General features: G+C 37.3%; 1 protein-coding gene across 1 annotated transcript; it reads right to left on the bottom strand.

Moving 5' to 3' along the window:
• Positions 1 to 17150: 17150 nt before the first annotated feature.
• Positions 17151 to 20733, bottom strand: LOC107605274 (putative expansin-B2). Its single transcript, XM_088491478.1, has 4 exons — positions 20471 to 20733; positions 19707 to 19819; positions 18451 to 18641; positions 17151 to 17875 (listed from the first exon to the last, which is right to left on the bottom strand). Exons 1-4 carry the CDS (start codon positions 20667 to 20669, stop codon positions 17542 to 17544), a joined length of 837 nt encoding a protein of 278 aa, XP_088347604.1. The 5' UTR covers positions 20670 to 20733; the 3' UTR covers positions 17151 to 17541.
• Between the last annotated feature and the right edge of the window lie 1491 nt (positions 20734 to 22224).

Here is a 22224-nt window from a genome sequence, read left to right on the forward strand (position 1 = left end):
CCCGAGTTCTGAAGACTGGGTTTGCTTTGGGAAAGCTACTGACGCTGACCCTCCTTTCTTTTTTATGTACGATTGTTTGTTTACCCGTCTGGGGGTTCTTCTGCCATTTTCTGACTTTGAAATAGCTGTGTTATCTCATTGTCGTGTCGTTTCCACCCAGCTTCACCCCAATTCTTGGGATTTCATGAAAATTTATCAACTTGTTAGTCGAGAATTAGATTTTCCGACTTCTTTGAGGATTTTGTTCTTTCTTTTTCATATGACCAAGCCCTTCAGTGGGTAAAATAATAAACAACAGTGGATATCCTTCTGGGCCATTCAAGGTTGGAGAGTTTTCTCCATGTTTGACGAATTCTTTCATGATTTCAAGAATTTTTTCTTCAAAATCCAAGCAGTAGAAGGTCACCATCCCTTTTTTCTTGATGAACATTCCAACCCCCTCTTTCCTCTACATTGGCTGAAGGCTTCTCCTGTAGATAAGTATGGTCCAGATGATTTGGATGAAGTTGAGGAGGCCATAGTGGGTTCTTCCGGGATGCTTGGGGGAGAGCCCCTTATCTGGATACCAAAAAGTTCCTTCAGAGGTCTCCAAATTTTGTGCAGACCCAATTAGGTAACTTTGTTGTTGATTTTGATAACTTCCGACTTGTAATCTTCCGATTTGTTGCTTCTGACTTGTTGTTGTCTTCCGACTTTGTAATTTTACTTTCTATTTTCTTTTTCAGAAATGGTGAAGGAAAATTCCAGTTCTTCCTACCAGAAGGTCCAAGACGCCAAGAAGAGGTCTCGGGCTCGAGTTGATGCTGCCATGGCTGCTGGCACTCTTCCTCTTCCTCCTCCACCTCCTCCTCCTCGTAACTTGGGGACCTCCTCTCGTCCCATTATGGAATCCTCTTCTTCTGTTTCTTCTCTTCCTTCTCCTCCGCCCCGATCTTCCCCTGAACCAGAAAAGAAGAAGCGTAAGACTTCAGAGTCTGGCTCTTCTCTTGATGGGGAGGATAAGTTTAATGGCCCCCAATTCATTCAGAATCACATTTATCCTCATACTCGAATAAATATGGATGATGTTTTCGTTCGAAACCATCTTAATATTCTGGTCCAGGGGAGTGTCCATGCGGCTGGAGTATGTACCAAACTTCTTGATATTTTGGAGAAGACTACCCTCAGCTCTTTGGGTTCCACCCAAAAGGTTGAGGAGCTAGAGGGGAGGATCTTCCTTCATCAAGAGGAAGAGAAGATGCTTAAGGAGGAGGTCGCCGAGCTGAAGGAGGAAAAGGACCGTCTCTAGGAGAGGGAGAAGAGGTTGATGGGCCAGTGTGCCATGGCGGAGGGGCTTAAAGAGAAGGCAGAGCAGAATTATATCAGGCTTTATAGGGAGAATCTTGAGTTGAAGAAGGAGCTGTCAGAATGTCGGGAGGCTTTCCAGGACCTAGAGGATTCAGTGGCTGAGGGTGCAAAGGAAGCCTGGAGGGTCTTTAAGGAATAAGTCGGGGTTATTGCCCCTGACCTAGATCTTTCTCCTCTTGACCCTGATAAGATTGTAGTTGATGGGGCCATTGTCTACCCTCCCCGACTTGAGACTGACTCCGACTTAAAGACAAGGGGGCAGAGGATAGTGGAGTCCCCTCCTCGTGGGGAGCCTCAGGGTGAAGACCTACCGAGTTCGTCTGGAGTTCCTTCTCAAGGTCCTGAACAGTTTGCTCCGTCTTCCCCGGGTGTTGCTCCGACTTCTCTCCCTGCTGATCTTTCTTCTGGCGGTACTGACCTTCCTTCTGATCTTCCACCTAATTGATGTTTGGCTATTTGGGGGCCCGACCTGTGGGCCCCTCATTTTTTGAATAATTTTATTTATTGTTTTTTAATTTGTGGTTGTTTGTTTCTAACTCTTATGGCCTTTTATGGCCGTTAACGAAAAATGCGCTTAATTTTCACCCTTTTTTGGATAAGGGTTTCAAGATATATTTGGTGCGTGCGTGCTTTCTGTTTAGGCTTTGTAAAAAGGCCTTTTTTATCTTTGTGCTTTGGAAAATCTTTTATCTTGGCTGGCTGTCTTTTGTCTAAGTTATTTGAATTTTTCAAAGACTTGGGACAGTCTCTGCCTTTGATTTTGATGGATTTTCTTATCTCTTTTTGTATTCCTTATACTCAATTTTTATTTCATTGAGTTTCTGTAACTTAGGTTATTTTCGTGATGCATTTCTATTTTTCTCGATTTTACCGATTTATAAATCGATAAATTTCTAAGTTTATCATGATCTACTTTTATAACCTCTTTACACCGACTTGTACCTCGTCGTTTTATCCTGAGGACCTTACAGGTCGGTTCATGGGATTTTCACATTTTGTCGAGTTTAAGTTGGCGCGTTTCGTAGAAAGAGTGATAATAACGTAAAAGGAATTTATGAAGAGATGTGGGAAAAAGATCTTTATTTATTCACAAAGGTACTTTTTGCTACTAAGAGGTTTGACAAGTTGTTTCCCCTTAGCCCCATTTTGATGCCTCGTTAAAACCTCCTTCAGGAAAACCCTTCTTTTTGGAAAAAACCATGAAGTCGGAAAAAAGAGTACATCAGGGAATGGAGTTCGCTATTAACTATAGTACCTTTTCATATTACAAGCATGCCACGACCTGGGTAGCTCGATGCCATTCAAGTCGGTCACCTTAAAGTAGCATTTTCCTAAGACCTCATTAATTTTTTATGGCCCTTTCCAGTTGGCAGCAAGCTTTCCATCCCTAGATTTGTTAACTCCAATGTCGTTTCTGATCAAGACCAAGTCGTCCGGGGTGAAGCTTTCCATCCCTAGATTTGTTGTATCTATTTGTCATCATTTGCTTTAGCGCTGCTTCTCTTATCTGGCTTGTTCTCGGACTTCGGGAAGTAGTTCGGGTTCTTCTTTGTGCCCTTGTATGTTGCCAACCTCATCGTAGAAGTTTACCCTTGGACTTTGCTCATTGATTTTGACTGGTATCATGGCTTCTATGCCATAAGCAAGTCGGAAGGGTGTTTCTCCTGTGGCAGACTGAGGTGTGGTCCAATAAGCCCATAGTACTTGAGGGAGCTCCTCAGCCCATGCTCCTTTTACTTCTTGCAACCTTTTCTTCAATCCTGCCAGTATAACTTTGTTGGCTGCCTCGGCTTGCCCATTCGCTTGTGGGTGTTCCACCGAGGTGAACTGAATCTTGATCTTCATACTGGCTACCAGGTGTCTGAAGGTGTAGTCAATGAACTGAGTGGCATTATCAATGGAGATGGAGTAAGGTACCCCATACCTTATGATAATGTTCTTGTAGAGGAATTTTTGACTTCTCTGGGCGGTGATGGTGGCTAATGATTCTACTTCGATCCACTTTGTGAAGTAGTCTACTTCCACTATTAAGTATTTTACTTGCCCAGGCGCTTGGGGAAATGGTCCCAATAGGTCCAATCCCCACTTTGCAAAAGGCCATGGAGAAGTTATACTTATGAGCTCCTCGGGGGGAGCGACGTGGAAATTTGCATGCATTTGGCATGGCTGACACTTCTTTACGAACTCGATGGCATCTTTCTGCAAAGTCGGCCAGTAGAACCCGGCTCGGATGACTTTCCTAGCCAGGGACCTTGCTCCAAGATGATTTCCGCAGGTACCATTGTGGACCTCTTCTAAAACTTCTGTCGTCCTTGAGGTCGGGACGCACTTCAATAATGGTGTTGATATCCCTCTTTTATAGAGGATATTTTTCACCAAGGTGTAATTTTGTGCTTTCCTCCGGATTTTCTTTGACTTTTTTTTCCCTTTGGGTAGGATGTCGAATTTCAGATACTCAACTAATAGGTTCATCCATCCGAGGTCCAATCTGGATACTTCAAGGATACCTTGTTTGACCTCTGCTTTTAAGACAGAGGGTTCTTGGAGAGTTTCTTGGATCAGGCTTATATTATTCCCCCTGGCTTGGTACTTGCTAGTTTGGAAAGGGCATCTGCTCTGCTGTTGAGATCCCGAGATATGTATTTGACTTCGGTCTCAGCAAATCGTCCAAGGTGCTCCAAGATTTTGTCCAAGTACCTTTTCATATTGGGGTCCTTAGCCTGATACTCTCCATTTATTTGAGAGGACACCACCTGGGAGTCGCTGAACACAATTACCTTTGTTGCGCTGACTTCTTCTGCCAGCTTTAACCCGGCAATTAAGGCTTCATATTCTGCCTGATTGTTAGAAGCTGAAAAGTCGAATTTGAGGGAGACTTCTATTTGCATTCCCCCTTGTTTGAGGATCCATCTACATATAGCTCCCACGTAGTGGATTCTTCCTCTTGATCTCCTTTATATTTTGCCATGAAGTCGGTGAGGGATTGGGCTTTTATTGCCGTCCGAGTTTCGTACTTTAAGTCGAACTCGAATAGCTCTATTGCCCATTGAACCATTCTACCCGCAATATCCGTCTTCTGAAGGATTTGCTTCATGGGTTAGTTCGTTCGAACCTTTATTGTATGAGCTTGAAAATAAGGCCGTAGTCTCCGAGAGGCTACTATTAAGGCATATGCAAACTTCTCAAGTTTTTTATACCTTAATTCAGGGCGTTGTAGGACTTTGCTGGTGAAGTATACAGGATGCTACCCGACCTCGTCTTCTCGTATTAGAGCTGATGCTACAGCTTTGTCTGCTATAGACAAATACAGGACGAGTTCTTCCCCAACTTTAGGTCGGGTCAGAATGGGAGGTTGGCTTAAAAACCTTTTGAATTTCTGGAATGCTTCTTCGCACTCAGGAGTTCATTCGAACTGGCATCTTTTTCTTAGTAGAGAGAAGAGTGGTAGAGATCTTAATGCTGATCCTGCCAAGAACCTGGAGAGGGCGGCAAGTCGGCCGTTCAACTGCTGGACCTCCTTTAAGCAAGTCGGGCTTTTCATTTCTAGGACTGCTTTACACTTGTCGGGATTGGCTTCGATTCCCCTTTGTATAAGCATGAATCCTAGAAACTTTCCTGCCTCCACCGTGAAGGTGCATCTTGCGGGATTTAGTCTCATCCCATGCATCCTTATGGTGCTGAAAACTTGCGAAAGGTCAGCCAGGAGGTCGGTCTCATCCTTAGTTTTTACTAGCATGTCGTCTACATAGACTTCCATCAATCCCCCAAGGTGAGGTTCGAATACCTTGTTCATCAACCTTTGATATGTGGCTCCAGTATTTTTCAGTCCAAAGGGCATGACCACATAGCAATAGTTTGCCCTAGGCATGATGAATGATGTTTTTTTTTTCTTGATCCGGCTTGTACATCGAGATTTGACTGTACCCTGAGTATGCATCCATGAACGACAAGTACTGATACCCTGAGCTAGAGTCTACTAGGGTATCAATGCTTGGAAGTGGATATGGGTCTTTGGGACACGCCTTGTTCAGGTCGGTGTAATCGACGCACATCCTTCACTTGCCATTTTATTTTTTGACTAGCACTACATTTGCCAGCCACGCCGGATATTTGACCTCTTTGATGAAGCTGGCTTCTAGGAGGGCTTGTACTTGCTCTTCTACAACTTGAGCTCGCTCTGGTCTGAGCTTCCATCTTCTTTGCTGAACAAGCCGCGATCTGGGGTATACTGATAGCTTATGCGACATGAGTTCGGGATCTATCCCTGGCATGTTGGAAGCTTTCCAGGCAAAGAGGTCAGAATTTTCTTGTAAGAGCCTTATAAGCTTCTGCTTCAAATCTACTTTTAAATTGGCTCCTATTTTTGTATTTTTTCCTTCCTCCTTTCCGACCTGTACCTCCTCAGTCTTTCCCCCCCGGTTGTGGCTGTAGCTCATCCTTGGCTTTGACTCCTCCAAGCTCAATTGTGTGCATCTCCTTGCCTTTTCCTCTCAGGTTCAGGCTTTCATTGTAGCATTTTCTTGCCAATTTCTGGTCTCCCCTAATGGTTTCTATTCCCTCTGATGTTGGGAATTTCATGCAAAGGTGGGGAGTGAAAACCACTGCTCCGAGCCGATTTAGAGTAGTTCTTTTGATTAGGGCATTGTAGGCTGACCCCACATCGACGACTATGAAGTCGATGCTCAGAGTTTTGGATTTTGCCCCTTTTCCAAAATTTGTATGAAGGGGTATGAATTCCAGTGGCTTTATTGGTGTATTCCCTAGCCCATATAGGGTGTCAAGATAAGCTCTCAATTCCTTTTCATCTAATCCCAGGTTATCGAATGCTGGTTTGAAAAGAATGTCGGCTGAACTTCCCTGATCTACCAGGGTTCTGTGAAGATGGGCGTTGGCAAGAATCATAGTTATCACAATTGGATCATCGTGTCCAGGAATGATTCCTTGCCCATCTTCTTTGGTGAAAGAAATAGTTGGTAGGTCAGGAGTTTCGCCTCCGACCTGATAGACTTCCTTCAAGTGTCTCTCACGAGACGACTTCGTGAGGCCACCTCCACCAAATCCTCCCGAGATCATGTGTATACGTCTTTTCGGGGTTTGTGATGGTGGATCTCTTCGGTCCTCGTCATCTCGCTTCCTTTTCCCATGATGGTCCGACCTTTCCATGAGATATCTGTCAAGCCGACCTTCTCTGGCCAGTTTTTCTATCACATTTTTAAGGTCGTAACACTCATTCGTTGAGTGACCATATATCTTATGGTACTCACAGTAATCGCCACGACTCCCCCCTCTTTTTATTCTTGATGGGTCTAGGGGGTGGTAGCCTTTCAGTATGGCGAATTTTCCTGTAGACATCAACCAAAGAAACTCGTAGAGGAGTATAGGAGTGATATCTCCTGGGCCTCTCAGGGCCGACCTCCTTTTTTTCTTGGGCTCTCTCTTTCTCTTTTGATGAGTGAGAGTGTCCAGGTCGCTAGTTTGGCTCTCGAAGTCTGGCATTTTCCTCCATGTTGATGTACTTCTCAGCTCTCTCCTGTACATCACTTAGGGAGGTCGTGTGCCTTTTTGAGATGGATTGGGTGAAGGGACCTTCTCGAAACCCATTTACTAGGCCCATAATCACTGCCTCCATGGGCAGGTCTTAAATCTCCAAGCACGCTTTATTGAACCTCTCCATGTAGTCTCTCAAAGGTTCTCCGACCTCTTGTTTTACTCCCAGAAGGCTTGGTGCGTGTTTTACTTTATCCTTTTGGATGGAGAATCGCATCAGGAACTTTCGCGAGAAGTCGTCGAAACTAGTGACCGACCTAGGGGGAAGACTATCGAACCACTTCATTGCTGCTTTCGTCAAGGTTGTCGGGAAAGCCTTGCAGCGAGTGGCATCAGAGGCGTCGGCTAGATACATCTGACTTTTGAAGTTGCTCCAATGATGCTTTGGATCAGTGGTTCTATCGTAGAGGTCCATATTAGGGCTCTTAAAATTCCTTGGAACTTTGGCCTTCATAATGTCCTCGCTGAATGGATCTTCTCCTCCTAAGGGAGAATCTTCTCGGTCGCTGCGGGAGCTTCGATTTTTGAGAGCAAACTCCACCCTTAAGAGCTTTTCTTCTAGCTCTTTTCGTCGCTCTATCTCATTCCTCAAGTTTCTCTCTGCCTCTCGCTGTCGTTCTAACTCTTGCTCCAACTGTTCCAGGCGCCCTTGGTGGCCATGGAACAATCCCATGAAATCAGCTACGTGGGGTTGTCCCTCCTTTCCTGATTCGCGCCCTTCAGAGGAGTTTGTCTTCGGGTTTTTCAACTCTAAGGTGCCTTCTCTATGTTGATTGGTCACCCCTTGATGAAGGTCAATATCCTCATTGTTGCTTCCCACATCCTGATTTTTCTGCTCGGAATCGGACGCTATGTGGTCATCTTCGTGCGAGTCATCCGCCATTATTAGTTGATCTCTCAGGTCCCTGACAACGGCGCCAATGTTACGGTAGGTAATCGAAGATTAGTGGACTGGACTCGTTGGGTTGGCCCAATCGTCTGAAGGAGGAAGCCTTCGACTAGGTTAACGTCTGGGGGCCTCCGTCCGACTTGTGTGGATGAAGGAATGAGGGTGGTACCTGTAAAGACACTCCGATGCCTAAGTCAGCAAGGGTCTAAGCAAGTTTAGAGAGTATTGGAACTTAGAGATACTTGAGGGGTGTCAGTGTATTTATAGTGGTGAACCAATAACCACCGTTGAAGTAGTTCCACCTTTTAAGGAGGATAACCGTCCCTTTATCTTAGGGAAGTTGAGATATGGCTCCTGGAAGTGGGTTGAGAGATTTTAGGGGCAGTTATTTATTTGAATAAAGATTATCTGCCAGCTAATCTTCACTCCCGACTTCCTTAGAGCAAGTCATCGTTAGATCTGACTTCTTGAGAGTAGGTCGGTGTCGAGTGAGGGCCAATCTTTGGATTGTGCCTTTTATTTAAATCTGGGCCTTAGTGTTGGGTCAGGGTATGAACAATATCTATACTATATATAACGAGAATATAAAAAAGTTTGATGTCTAATTTTCTTTTCTTAAAATACCTTTCCTTCCATATAATTCATAAAAAATATTATTTTTAAAACTTTAACCCATGACATTTTGTTAAATTATAAATTAATTTTCTTATTAATTTAATTTTTGTTATTTTTATACATATTTAAAGGATAAAAGAGTGAATTAATAGACACCAACTTATTGATACACTAGTTACGTACAAAGTGTATTAGTTTAATTTTTTTTAAGCAAAAAAAGCTCAACACACTAAAGTAGAGCGACTCAAAGAAACAAGACACAACAAAGCAAAAGGAACACAAAAACGATCAATCCATTATATTTCGACATTACCATTAATAACCAAATGGATCATCACTACACTACTCCTTGTAGTTCAAGAACGTTCTCATTTCAACGTCCTCGATGCTACCCTCTTTATTCTTGAAAATTCTCGTATTGCATTCTATCCACATATTCTAAAGTACTGCAAAGAAACCAACCAGCCATTGTTTCTACTCATGTTTTCTGTCAGACATTCTTGTCCAACTCTCAAACAGTTCTTTGATCGTGTCTGGAACAACCCAAGTTCTACCAAAGTATGTCAATCACGCGCACCACACTTACCAGGTAAACTCACAACAAAGAAAAAATGATGAACAAATTCTACATCTTTTTTCACATAACATAATTATTATCACTTTGATGAAGGACTCCTAATATACTCTGTCTCTCTTTAGTATTTACCTTTTTCACTAAGACAAACCAAATAAAAAACTCAATTTTTGACGGTACCAACCCTCTCCAAATTGCATTAGTGAAGTTATAACTTGCATTGTAACTTCTTCCAAAATCGTCTCTGTCTGCAACACCTGCACAAAGGAATTAGTAGAAAAAATATCATTTTTATCAAATTTTTACACCACTCTATCCTCTCTACCAGTTGATAATTTAATTGGCCTTAACTTTTCATGGAGTTGGTTGACAAGTGCCAACTCCTATTGGAACAACTCTTTCCTCCAATGGGAATTTCAAATCCACTCTAACCCATCTTAAAACCCACAATCTCATATCACATATCCTTATTGGTTTGAAATAGAGAAAAGTTTCGAAAAATTCCCTTTCAACAGCCCACCTTGTAGCCAATTATCTTTCTAAAATCGGATTCTTCTCCTATCCACTATTTCCATAAATAATCCACTAATCATCTTATATTTTACCTATTGCTCTTTAAAATTCAGTTGTCAGACATCTTTTCACGGACCTCCTCTTAACAGTAGTACCTGATTTGATAGTATTATATTTAAAGAGTTACTTAGTTAAATATTTCAACTTGAAAGTTGTTAACTTAAAAATCATAAACTATATAAGTTGATAATACAAAAAACTATCATATCTACGAATAAATTAGTATAAATAAGTGATTTGATTAGCTTAATTTGGTATGAAAATTAAATAATATAGTGAGTAAAAAAAATTGTAAGGTTTTATTACGAGGATTGTGACTCTAGCTACATTTTAATTGTTTACCAAGTCATCTATCACCTTTTTGGGGATAGAGAAAATTAGTCTTGTATTTTTTTTGTATTTGAGTTGAGTGTTTACACCATTTTAATTTAGTGCTAATAGGTATACATTATGGTTGTGGGTGTATTTGAGACTTAGTTTTGGATGGAATGTTACAAATAAACTATTATTTTGTATCTCTGTATAAGGATTTTAGTTTGGATAGAGTGACTATTTATTTTGGATATCTTTGGAAGAGATTTAGTTAGGATGTATAGATCAGATCTAGTTATCCAATTTTATAATTATGTTATATTATAAAATTTTTTAATAAAATATTTGATATTTTTGTGTCAATTGTATAAATTTATGCTTTTATTTGTTTGGACGCTCCGTTTTTTATCAAACATGAAGCGAAAAGAACAATAATAACAGGAGGAGGAGTGATAGGGGCTAGCAACTTTTGTGTTTTGTAATTATCAATTAATCATTAATAATCTTTTTAATAATGTGAGATTATATTGAATAGTGAGAGATCACTCACTTTTCTTTTGATGGTTAAATAATGACCCCTAGACTTTTCCTAATAACGATGTGACTATAGCAGAGATAGTGGCACAACAGTCAGAGATGAGACATGACGAGAAAAGATAGAGAGACCACTAAAACAAAAAAAATCAAGAGATGACAACAAGAGTAAAATTAAAACTCTTTAAAAAAATATTAAAGGTAAAATTAAGATAATTTGAATATTATTAAGGGTTAATTTAAAGATTTTCTCCTCATATTTTTTAATTTGAAGAAATTGTTGGTGGGTCCCAATCTCAAGTGGGGCCCACACATTAAAACAAAAAAAAATAATAAATAAATAAATAAATAAAAGAAAGTGGCTTTAAGCCACGGAGGAAGGGAGAGAGAGATTTTTGAAGGCTTCATTCATTTGAATGAAAGGAAAAGAACAGCAAGGGTTTCGGCGTTGGAGAAGGAAAAATTTGGGGGAAAAGGGCAAGCCAACTTTGATCACATTGACTTGGTAAACTTGCTCCATTTCTTATGAAATTTTAGTATGTTATTCCTGGTGTAGAGATGAACATTAGGATATAACTTATTTGTTGTATTGCCTTCTCTTTTGCCTGATTTGAGATACCCACTTTGTGGAGGGTTTATGTTGATTCCACCAGTTTTGGTGATGTATTTTGTTGATTGTTGAGATGCCCTAGTGTTACTAGGAAGACTGTTTGTGTACCCATTATTCTGATAGTGGAAGATTTTTCTGGACTAGGTCCCGTGGGTTTTTTGTCCCTCTTTTGGGGGTTTTCCCACGTTAAAATTCTGGTGTCTGATTATTTAATTTCTGCCATTATATTTGCTGCTTGGAGTATCTTTGGCATTGCCCATTTAATTGCACAGGTTGTGGGAAAATTATTTCTAGTGCTTTCGCTGTTAGACAGGTTCTTGTTTTGAACCTTGGTTGAGATTTTCCCAACAAAGTGGTATCTAGAGCTTTGGTTGTTTATTTCTGTGCTGATTAAATGGAGGAAAATACCCATGGACCGAATATGGTCAAATTGAATTCCCAAAATTATTCAATTTGGAAGACCCTCATGGAAGATATGTTGTATAGCAAGGACTTGTATGATCCTGTGGAGGGAGATAAATCCAAAGGTACTAAATCCGATGCTGAATGGAAGAAGCTGAATCGGAAGGCAGTTGCTTTGATTAGGCAATGGCTTGATCTTAGTGTGTATCCACATGTTGACATCGAAACGAATGCTGAGAAGATGTGGAAGAAATTGAAGGAGTTATATGAGAGAAAGAATGTGCAAAATAAAGCATTCTTGATTAGGAAGCTTGTCAATATGAAGTATGTTGAAGGTAAATCAATGCCGGAGCACTTGAGTATTTTTCAAGAGACGGTGAACCAACTGACAAATAATGAAATCACATTGAATGATGAGTTGCAAGCCTTGTTGTTGAGCTCTTTGCCTGATAGTTGGGAAGTTCTGGTTGTGACACTGACTAACTCAGCTCCAAAAGGAAAGTTGACGTTAGCAATGGTTAAAGAGATCATGTTGAATGAAGAAGCCAGAAGAAGAGAGCGAGGTTTGACTAATGCCTCCTCCCAGTCAGAAGCACTTGTTTCAGAGTCACGGGGGAGAAGTCAAAGTAGAAAACCTCACAGTTCTGACAGGTCAGAGAGTCGAAGCAAGTCAAGAGGAAAGTACAAGCCAAGAAAGGAGTTTATTTGTCACCATTGTGGCAAGCCGGGACATATCAAGAGATATTGTAGGTTCTTGAAAAGAGAACAATCAAGGGGAAGAAACGAAGACAAAGGTAAAGATAGTGATAAAGAAACTGCTGCTATTGTTTATGAAGATGTTCTTATCACATATGATGAAAATTATGTGAATCTTGTCTGTGATGATTCCACTTGGATTATGGACTCTGGTGCCTCATGTCATGTCACTCCGAGGCGTGAATTTTTCACTTCCTATACTGCTGGAAATTTTGGCAAGATCAAATTGGGAGATAAAAGAGTGTGTGATATTATTGGTATGGGTGATATGTGGCTTGAAACTAATATGGGATGCAAGTTGCAGTTGAAGAATGTTAGGCATGCGCCAGATATGCAGTTCAATCTTATTTCAGTGAAGGCATTGGATCAAGAGGGGTATTGCACTTCCTTTGGTAGTGGAAAATGCAAGATCACCAAAGGGGCTCTCATTGTTGCTAGAGAAGACAATAGTCTCACTACTCTCTACCGGTTGCAAGCAAAGTTGTACAAAGAAGATGTGAATGTAGCTGATGATTCCTCTTCTGATTTGTGGCACATACGTCTTGGTCACTTGAGCGAGAAAGGACTAAGCGTCTTGGCCAAGAAGCACTCACTTCCAGTGAAAGGTACAACTTTAAATACTTGCACTCATTGTTTTGTTGGAAAGCATGCTAGAGTATCATTTCATAATTCTGGACCTCATAGGAGATCACATGTTCTAGACTTAGTTCACACTGATGTTTGCACTATGGATGCTAAGACACTAGGTGGTGCATCATATTTTGTTACTTTTATTGATGATTATTCTCGAAAAGTGTGGGCTTTTGTTTTGAAATCTAAAGACCAGGTGCTCGGAATCTTCAAACACTTTCATGCAAGTGTTGAAAGAGAAACAGGAAGGAAATTGAAATGTGTTCGAGCAGATAATGGTGGTGAATACAGGGGTCCGTTTGAGGAGTATTGTAAAGGACATGGGATCAAGTTTGAGAAGACGGTTCCTAAGACTCCTCAACATAATGGAGTTGCAGAGAGAATGAATCGCACTATCAATGATAAGTAAGGTGTATGCTCTCTCATGCAAAGTTGCCTAAATCCTTTTGGGGTGAAGCGATGAGGACTGCAGTAGACTTGATCAACCTTTCTCCTTCTGTTCCACTTAATGGTGATGTTCCAGAGAAAGTTTGGAGAGGGAAAGATGTCTCCTATAGTCACTTGAGAGTGTTCGGCTGCAGAGCTTTTGTTCACATTCCAAGAGATGAAAGGTCTAAACTTGATGGAAAGTCAAAGCAGTGTATCTTCATGGGTTATGGTCACGAAGACTTTGGTTACAGATTATGGGATCCGGCGAGCAAGAAGATAATTAGAAGCCGAGATGTGATTTTTCTTGAAGACCAAACTATTGAAGATCTTGAGAAGATAGATAAGCCAACAGTAACTGTTAGACGCTCTGTTGATGATGAACCTGGTCCTTTCACTAGACCTCCTGTTGATGGGGGAGATGTACAAGTTGATAATGATGGTGATGATTTGCATGATGAACCTGCACCTCAACCTGAGGTGCCAGATGTTGAAGTTCCACCTGAACCACCAGTTGAGCTTGAATTGAGAAGATCTACTAGAGAGAGTCATCCTTCTCAGAAATACTCTCCTCATGAGTATGTGATGAACACTGAGACTGGGGAGTCAGAGAGCTACCAGGAAGCTATGTCTGATGAGTATAAAGAAGATTGGTTGAAGGCCATGCAAGAAGAAATGAAATCCTTGCATGAGAATCATACTTTTGAATTGGTGAAGTTGCCGAAGGGTAAGAGAGCATTCAAGAATAAATGGGTGTTCAAGTTGAAAGTGGATGAAAATGTCTCATGACCAAGGTACAAAGCTCGATTGGTTGTGAAAGGCTTTGAGCAAAAGAAAGGTATTGATTTTGAGGAGATTTTCTCTCCAGTTGTGAAGATGTCCTCTATTCGAGTTGTGCTTGGATTGACGGCTAGCTTGAATTTAGAGGTTGAGCAGCTTGATGTGAAGACTGCATTCCTTCACGGTGACATAGATAAAGAAATCTATATGGAGCAACCAGAGGGTTTCGAGGTTAAAGGAAAGGAGCACCTTGTATGCAAGTTGAAGAAGAGCTTATATGGGTTGAAGCAAGCGCCAAGGCAGTGATACACGAAGTTTGATTCCTTCATGGAAGGTCATGGGTATAGTAAGACTTCTTCTGATCATTGTGTCTATGTTAAGAAATTCTCTGATGGTGATTTTATAATTCTCTTGCTTTATGTTGATGACATGTTGATTGTTGGTCATGACACTAAGAAGATTGAAAGTCTTAAGAAAGACTTGAACAGATCCTTTGCTATGAAGGATTTGGGTCTTGCAAAGAAAATCCTTGGCATGAGTATCACTCGTGACAGGAAGAATGGAAAACTGTGGTTGTCACAGCAGAAGTACATTGAAAAGGTTTTAGAGAGGTTTAGCATGAGTAATTCTAAACCTGTTAGTACTCCACTTGCTAGTCATTTCAAGCTGAGTTTGCAGCAATGTCCTACAAGTGAGAAAGAGAAAGCGGAAATGAAGAAGATTCCATATGCATCTGCAGTTGGCAGTTTGATGTATGCTATGGTTTGCACCAGGTCGGATATTGCTCATGCAGTTGGAGTTGTTAGTCGGTTTCTCTCTAATCCTGGCAAAGAACACTGGCAAGCAGTGAAGTGGATTCTCAGATACCTTAATGGTACTTCTAGAGTTTGTTTATGCTTTGGAAGTGGCCAACCTGTGTTGGATGGTTACACAGATGCGGATATGGCTGGGGATCTTGATTCAAGGAAGTCTACTTCTGGTTATATGATGACTTTTGCAGGGGGAGCTGTGTCATGGCAATCTCGACTTCAGAAATGTGTTGCTTTGTCTACTACAGAGGCAGAATATATTGCTGTTGTTGAAGCTTCTAAGGAACTCTTATGGATGAAGAAATTTCTACAAGAGTTAGGCATCAATCAAGAGAAGTTTGTGTTATTCTGTGACAGTCAGAGTGCTATTCATCTCAGCAAGAATCTGACGTTTCATTCCAGATCGAAGCACATAGAGGTGAGGTATCATTGGATACGTCAAGCGCTTGAGATGAAGTCATATGCACTTGAGAAGATCCATACTGATGATAATGGTTCAGATATGATGACTAAAAGTTTACCTGCAGTGAAGTTTGATTCCTGCAAAGAGAAGGCGGGCTTGGTGGAGCAGCCTATCCCCACACTTGAGTTGGTGAGGGGGAGATTTGTTGGTGGGTCCCCAACCTCAAGTGGGGCCCACACATTAAAACAAAAAAAAATAAATAAATAAATAAATAAAAGAAAGTGGCTTTAAGCCACGGAGGAAGGGAGAGAGAGATTTTTGAAGGCTTCATTCATTTGAATGAAAGGAAAATAACAGCAAGGGTTTCGGCGTTGGAGAAGAAAAAATTTGGGGGAAAAGGGCAAGCCAACTTTGATCACATTGACTTGGTAAACTTGCTCCATTTCTTATGAAATTTTAGTATGTTATTCCTGGTGTAGAGATGAACATTAGGATATAACTTATTTGTTGTATTGCCTTCTCTTTTGCCTGATTTGAGATACCCACTTTGTGGAGGGTTTATGTTGATTCCACCAGTTTTGGTGATGTATTTTGTTGATTGTTGAGATGCCCTAGTGTTACTAGGAAGACTGTTTGTGTACCCATTATTCTGATAGTGGAAGATTTTTCTGGACTAGGTCCCGTGGGTTTTTTGTCCCTCTTTTGGGGGTTTTCCCACGTTAAAATTCTGGTGTCTGATTATTTAATTTCTGCCATTATATTTGCTGCTTGGAGTATCTTTGGCATTGCCCATTTAATTGCACAGGTTGTGGGAAAATTATTTCTGGTGCTTCCGCTGTTAGACAGGTTCTTGTTTTGAACCTTGGTTGAGATTTTCCCAACAGAAATAACAATTGAAACTCTTTAAACGTTCAGGGTAAAATTAAGGGAATTTGAATATTATTAAGGGTAAATTTAAAAATTTTGATAATAAAAAAGTGCATTTTCTCATAATAATATTAAGTCCAAAGAAATAACAATTGGTTTGTGTTTTTTGGGCTTTTTAGTATTCTATGGAATATACTTTTGGTAGCCTAAGGTCTTAGTTTTCTTGTTCAAAATCTAAGAAAGCATGTAAACATATCATAATAATAAGCAAACATTGTAAAGAAATATGCAGAAAAAATTATATTAAATATAGAGTGTTCTTTCAATATTTATCTTACATATACACTTTACATAATGCTAAAGTTGAAATAATGAATTATCACTGAAAATACTCTTTAACCTTAGCGAAATTCTAAAGCATTAAGGGTAAGTAAACCTTGGTAGAATGAAAACAAGTTACAGGGAAACAAAGTTTGTACACTAGAAGAAACTGAAATGAACAAAATGTAATTAAATTAATTAACAAGAGTAATAAGAACTTAGTCAGAATGAATAATTTGTATATCGTTTGTCTATGAGACTAATAAGCTTGTAAGTGTATATTCAGTGAATAAAATTTCAATCATTTTACAATGGTCAAACTCTATTTATAGAAAAATTCTTTTATTGTATTTTTTTTTTTTTGTGTCTCCTTTATTTGTTGTATGTTTGATATGTGTCCAACTCTTTATTCTTTTTTAGAAGTACTTTTATTAATTTAAATTCAATAATTGAATAACAATTATTTATATATATAACTATTATTTATCTAAAAATAATTTTGTCTATTTATATAATTTTGAATATTCTCAGAATTTATTTTATTATTTTACATTATATATGTTTTCTTTAGATATAGAATTATTTTAAAACGAACAGAACAAATATAATTTTTTTTTTCAATGATGATTAGATATTACTAAACTTTAATTTCTTCCGCTGTGCCTTACTTGGATGGAAAATATGACAACGACCCAAAGTAATTAACAGGTTAACTAACGTTAATTATTTCATTCATAATTGATTAAAGAAGACAATCCAAAGTCCACTAATAGGACGACTTATATGATTTATCTTTTTCTGTAGAGGATATCACATAATAATGTTACACAAATCCTTCAAAATATATAGGTCCGGAGTATAGATATTTATCAAAGCTATATTATCTTGAATAGTGTAAATCCATACAAAGATATATGACATGTATAGATTTAGGTTGTGTTTGAAATTTGCTCCCCAGAAATCAAAGTTTTAGACACGGAGAAATAAAGACAGAAAAATCAATAGAGACGGATAATTTTTGTTCTCGTTTTTAGAACAAAAATACTTTATATATCTCTGACTCTATTTTTTCTTTTCTGTCTTTATTACCTTATCTCTGTATTTATATTTGTGTAGCATTATTATTGGGTTTAGCTAGCTAGCTAGCTAGGTTTGAAAATTAACAATGGATCTGTAGGTGTGACCGGGAACCCAGCCAGCAGGTATGACATTGTTGGCCACAATAGAGTTACCGGACTCGAGTGTGGTTAGCCGAAGAGAGAAAGGTGCTCTGAGTGGTGACCCTTTGTCAAGTTTCCAAACAGCACCCCATGATTGATCCATGGTGTACCATGAGGCTGAGTCAAGTGCTTCTTTGAGTTCAACTTTTGAAAGGTCACCATCTCCATCCTCGTATTCAATCACGGCAGCGAAGTATTCTTGGTTCGATCCAGCATCCACGTGGAATGCAATTGACACACCAGGGTAGTTGCATTCAACTCTGCAAGAAAATAGCTTGTCACGTTTAAGAAAATGTGGCTTGTTTGATAAAATAAGTCAATGTAAGACGAAACTATAAAAATTAGGCGAATATAAGTTAGAAAGTCAAGAATTTTTAATTAAGAATTTAGTAATTTATTGTTAATGTTAATATCACGATTTAATGTGCCTCAGGAACGATATATTTACTTGAATTGATCACTGGACCATGATTTCAATAGTAGTCATCTTGTAGGAGTTAGGTGCTAGTTTTAGGTTTTTGATAATAATATTTCATCTACGACAAAATCTTTTGACTTTTATTGGAGTAATTCATGCATTAATTCTATTGTAAACAAAATAATATAAACGCTAAGAGAATAATAATGATAATAACATACACCGACCAAATCTTGCTACGATGAATGTCAAAAACTGAAAATTTAAGTCAATAAAGTTGTAATATTTATTGAAAATATAGTGAAAGTTTTTCAGAATTATTTTGTCCCACTTGGAATATCAATTAAGCTAATTGAGTATATAAAGTATAGAGTATATATATAATAACAAGTTAGAAGGTTGAATTACGAAAGAAACCTTCGATGCTGAATGTTGATTTTGCCAGCATTGCGCAAGGTGCCATCTTGACCTGAGAGAGCCATGGCACCAAAAGCAGTGCCACTCAAATCAAAATGGTATTCGGCATCTGAACCACATCCATCGCACTCATCTGTCATCACTATCTTCACAGGCTCTCCCGAGCATGCTGAATTCCCAGTGCACCTCACCTTAAATAATAAATTATAATTGCAACCCAGCATGAGTTAATTACTATACTATATATTAGGATGCATTTTTTTTCCCCAAAGGATGCATTTGTTTTCTGACACCTAAACTGGGATACTGGAATTGAATATTGTGTTCAGTAATCAAAATTAAAATTAAAATTTTAGTCTCAATGACATAAAATTTTAATTTTTTAGTATCTTTAGAAAGTAAAATATAGCATTAAAATTTTTATAATATTTATTTTTAAAAATATTTTTATTTAATTTTTTTAAATTTTAAATCTATCTTTCAATCTTTATATTTATCTTTTTTTTTACCAACGATAGAGAAACTCGAACCCATGACCTCTTAAATGAGTACGAAAAGACTATGTCATTTGAATTATAAGTCATTGGTCTCTATATTTATCTTAAATCAAATATAATATTGAAATATAATTAAGTCCAGTATATTTTACACCAAATACGATAAAAAAAAACTTAATTCAGTCTTTATCTCTAAGTCTCGGTCTCTTTCAAACGCAATCGTAAAGAATCCAATTTGGTCATAGAAATTTTAATTTAATACCATATCAAAAAAATATTTTTCTAAATCATTTAAATAGATTAAAAAAATACATAAATAGTTATTATATCTTGAATAATTGGAAGTCAACATATAATACATATATAAAAATTAAAAGAATATATAGTTTTAATAATTTTGAAGTATAGTTGCGACAGTATAAAACGTATCATATATTATATTTCAATTTGTAAATTATTATTTACACAGTAGTGCAAACATCAACGATTACGAAGTTTTATTTTATTAAGTAGAAGAGTTTGCTATATAGATCATGTTTATAGGTAGATCTTTCATTAAAAAAATATCATTTGAACCCATATGTAAAATTCTTAATTAGTCATTTCTCATGCACAATGATGATTAAAAATATATATAATTACTTTACTAATAATATAATAACACATACATGCATATATCTCTAATTTATAATGAAAATGTAAATCCAAAAATATAATAATTCAGGAAATATATGTGGCTTCGTGTTTCAAGATATGAACCTCGTAACAAGAACCACAGCCTTTGCCGTTTTCATATAAACGAGGGCTTCCTGCTGATACCATTGCAGAGATTGGAGCTTGGCCAACAGTAACTCCATATCCACAAGCACCACCTACATGATCATGACAATTATATTATATTATATATATACAAGGACCACAGTCTAATTAATCAATCGTTATAAATTGGGTTTAAGAATTTGTACACTAATAATTATGGCGTTAAAAAACGTTTCTCATCGTTAAAATTTCTTTTCAATAATTCAGCAATTGTTTAAGCAGTATTTGGGTATCTTATAAATATGCAAAAATATCCAAAAGATAATAAAAAATTAATCAAAATAGTTCAAATTATTTTATTTTATATTTTTTAATTATTTTTTATTTTATTTTATCTTCTTTAATTTAATTATTTATTGAAATGATCTAATAATATTAGATATAATAAATATGTAATTATAGATATCACATACACAAAATTATAAATATAATGTTAAATAAGATTATTTTAAATTAGAATTCCGCTAGATAATCAATTTGGAATATAATCAATTATAGTCAATTAATTGAAAAAATGCTAATTATATATAAATAAAAAAAAAACAATTTCTCACTACACTCATTTTTTGAAATTTCAAAATTAAAAACAAAGACGAGTTAATTAAATTGGCTTATAGTATGGTTGGTTCTCTAAAGTTTTTTTTTAAATTATTATTTATTTGTATCATCAACGAAAAATTGCATGGCAATGACGTTATTATTACCTTCACTTCCATCACCGTTAGCAGGTCCATACCAAGTGGCAAGTGCCGGTGACCAATCTGAACCAGATGGGGTGTATGAGAATGAAGCATTCACAAGCTTTTTAGGGTTGAAGCAGAAGGAAGGGTTCACTAGGAATATTGACAGGAACACTAGGAAACTGAGTATGTGAGAGAGGGCACACTGAAGTGTAAGAGCCATATATATTATCACAACAGAGTTTGCCAATACCGTTTGGTACTTGATGGTTACTGTGATCTATGTTGTGTGGAATATGCTATGGCTATGGTGCTATTTATAGAACTATAATTAAAGAGATTCAAGTTCGAATTATATTATTCCTAAAGAAAATTATATATAAAACAAGTTATTCGACAATTTTTATTCTTGAGTATATATTTAAATTGGTCATCGATATATAAATTAATTTCATATTAGATATTTTAATTTTTAATAATATTTTATTACTTTAAAATATCTAAATATTATTGTTAGAGAATTTAATACAATAAAATATTTAATTATTAAATAAATCAATTTTTAACAGATTTTATTATAAGATAATTAAATACCTAATAAATATTATAACAAGACAAATTATTTTTCTTATAGAGAGATTAATTTGTTTCGAATACCTCTAAAATAATAAAAAATTATTAATAATCAAAATATTCAATTTAAATTTTTTTAGAAATTAATTTAAATATTTATTTTTTATTCTTTATATAGTAGAGTTTGAATCTAGTCGAGTTAGTTGAACTTTATGTAATAGAATTATATAGAATGGTTCAATGGAAAAAAAAAAACAAAGAGAAATTAAAGAGGGAAGTGCATATTTTAATTTATTAACCGAAAACAAGTAAAGTATTCCACATGGGAAAATAAAAAATTATAAAAAAAATATAATAAATAAATGATGGAGAGAAAGTTGAGTCTCACCACTACTTTGCACAAACGTCATAGAAGAAGCCAAGTAACAAGTTTGTATTTTAGATTGGAGACGTCATTCACGTATTCATCGTAATGTAAGGAGATGGGACTTCCCTAATTATCGTACGTAGATTGCGATCTTATTAGATAGAAGCAGATTCTGTTGTTTATGTATGTCAAGGACATTTAAATGGTTAGTGTGGCAAGTGTAAGAAGTGTTGAAGTTAGTTTAACATCTAAAAAAATAAAAAAAAAGTGAGGAATTTATAAGATGAGAGACTCATTAACTTATTATCTTAAGATTTTGAGTTGGATGTGATGTCATCTTATGTTCTCGATGGGTCGACAGTAGGGCTGTCAAACGGGCTAGCCTGGCCCATTTAGACCCGGCCCATTAAGCCCACTTTATTCGCGGGCCAAAATTTTCTAACTCGGACCATTTATGGTCAGTCTAATGGGTTAAATGGGCCAGTCCGTTTATTATTTTATTTTATTTTTTGAAAAATATTTTTGACAAAAAATATCATTTTTAGGTCAAAAATCATTAAAAAATAATATTTCTTTTAATTGATGGGTCGGATTTTCGGGTCGGATCAGGAGAAATATTAGGTAAAAGTGCTACTCTTTTAAAAAAATATAAAAAAAATTAAACGGGCTACCCGTTTAACCCGAAATTTAAACGGACTTAATTTTAGAGACAAAGTCCACCTATTTAAACGGATAAACAGATTAGCCCGATAAATTTAGCCCATTTTGATGGCCCTAGTCGACGGCTCTCCACGATGACCCAACATAAACTACCAATGCAAAGATAAGACTAATTAGA

Source organism: Arachis ipaensis, chromosome B6 (assembly GCF_059453495.1).
Source record: "Arachis ipaensis isolate K30076 ecotype BB chromosome B6, ASM5945349v1, whole genome shotgun sequence".
Taxonomy (NCBI): domain Eukaryota; kingdom Viridiplantae; phylum Streptophyta; class Magnoliopsida; order Fabales; family Fabaceae; genus Arachis; species Arachis ipaensis.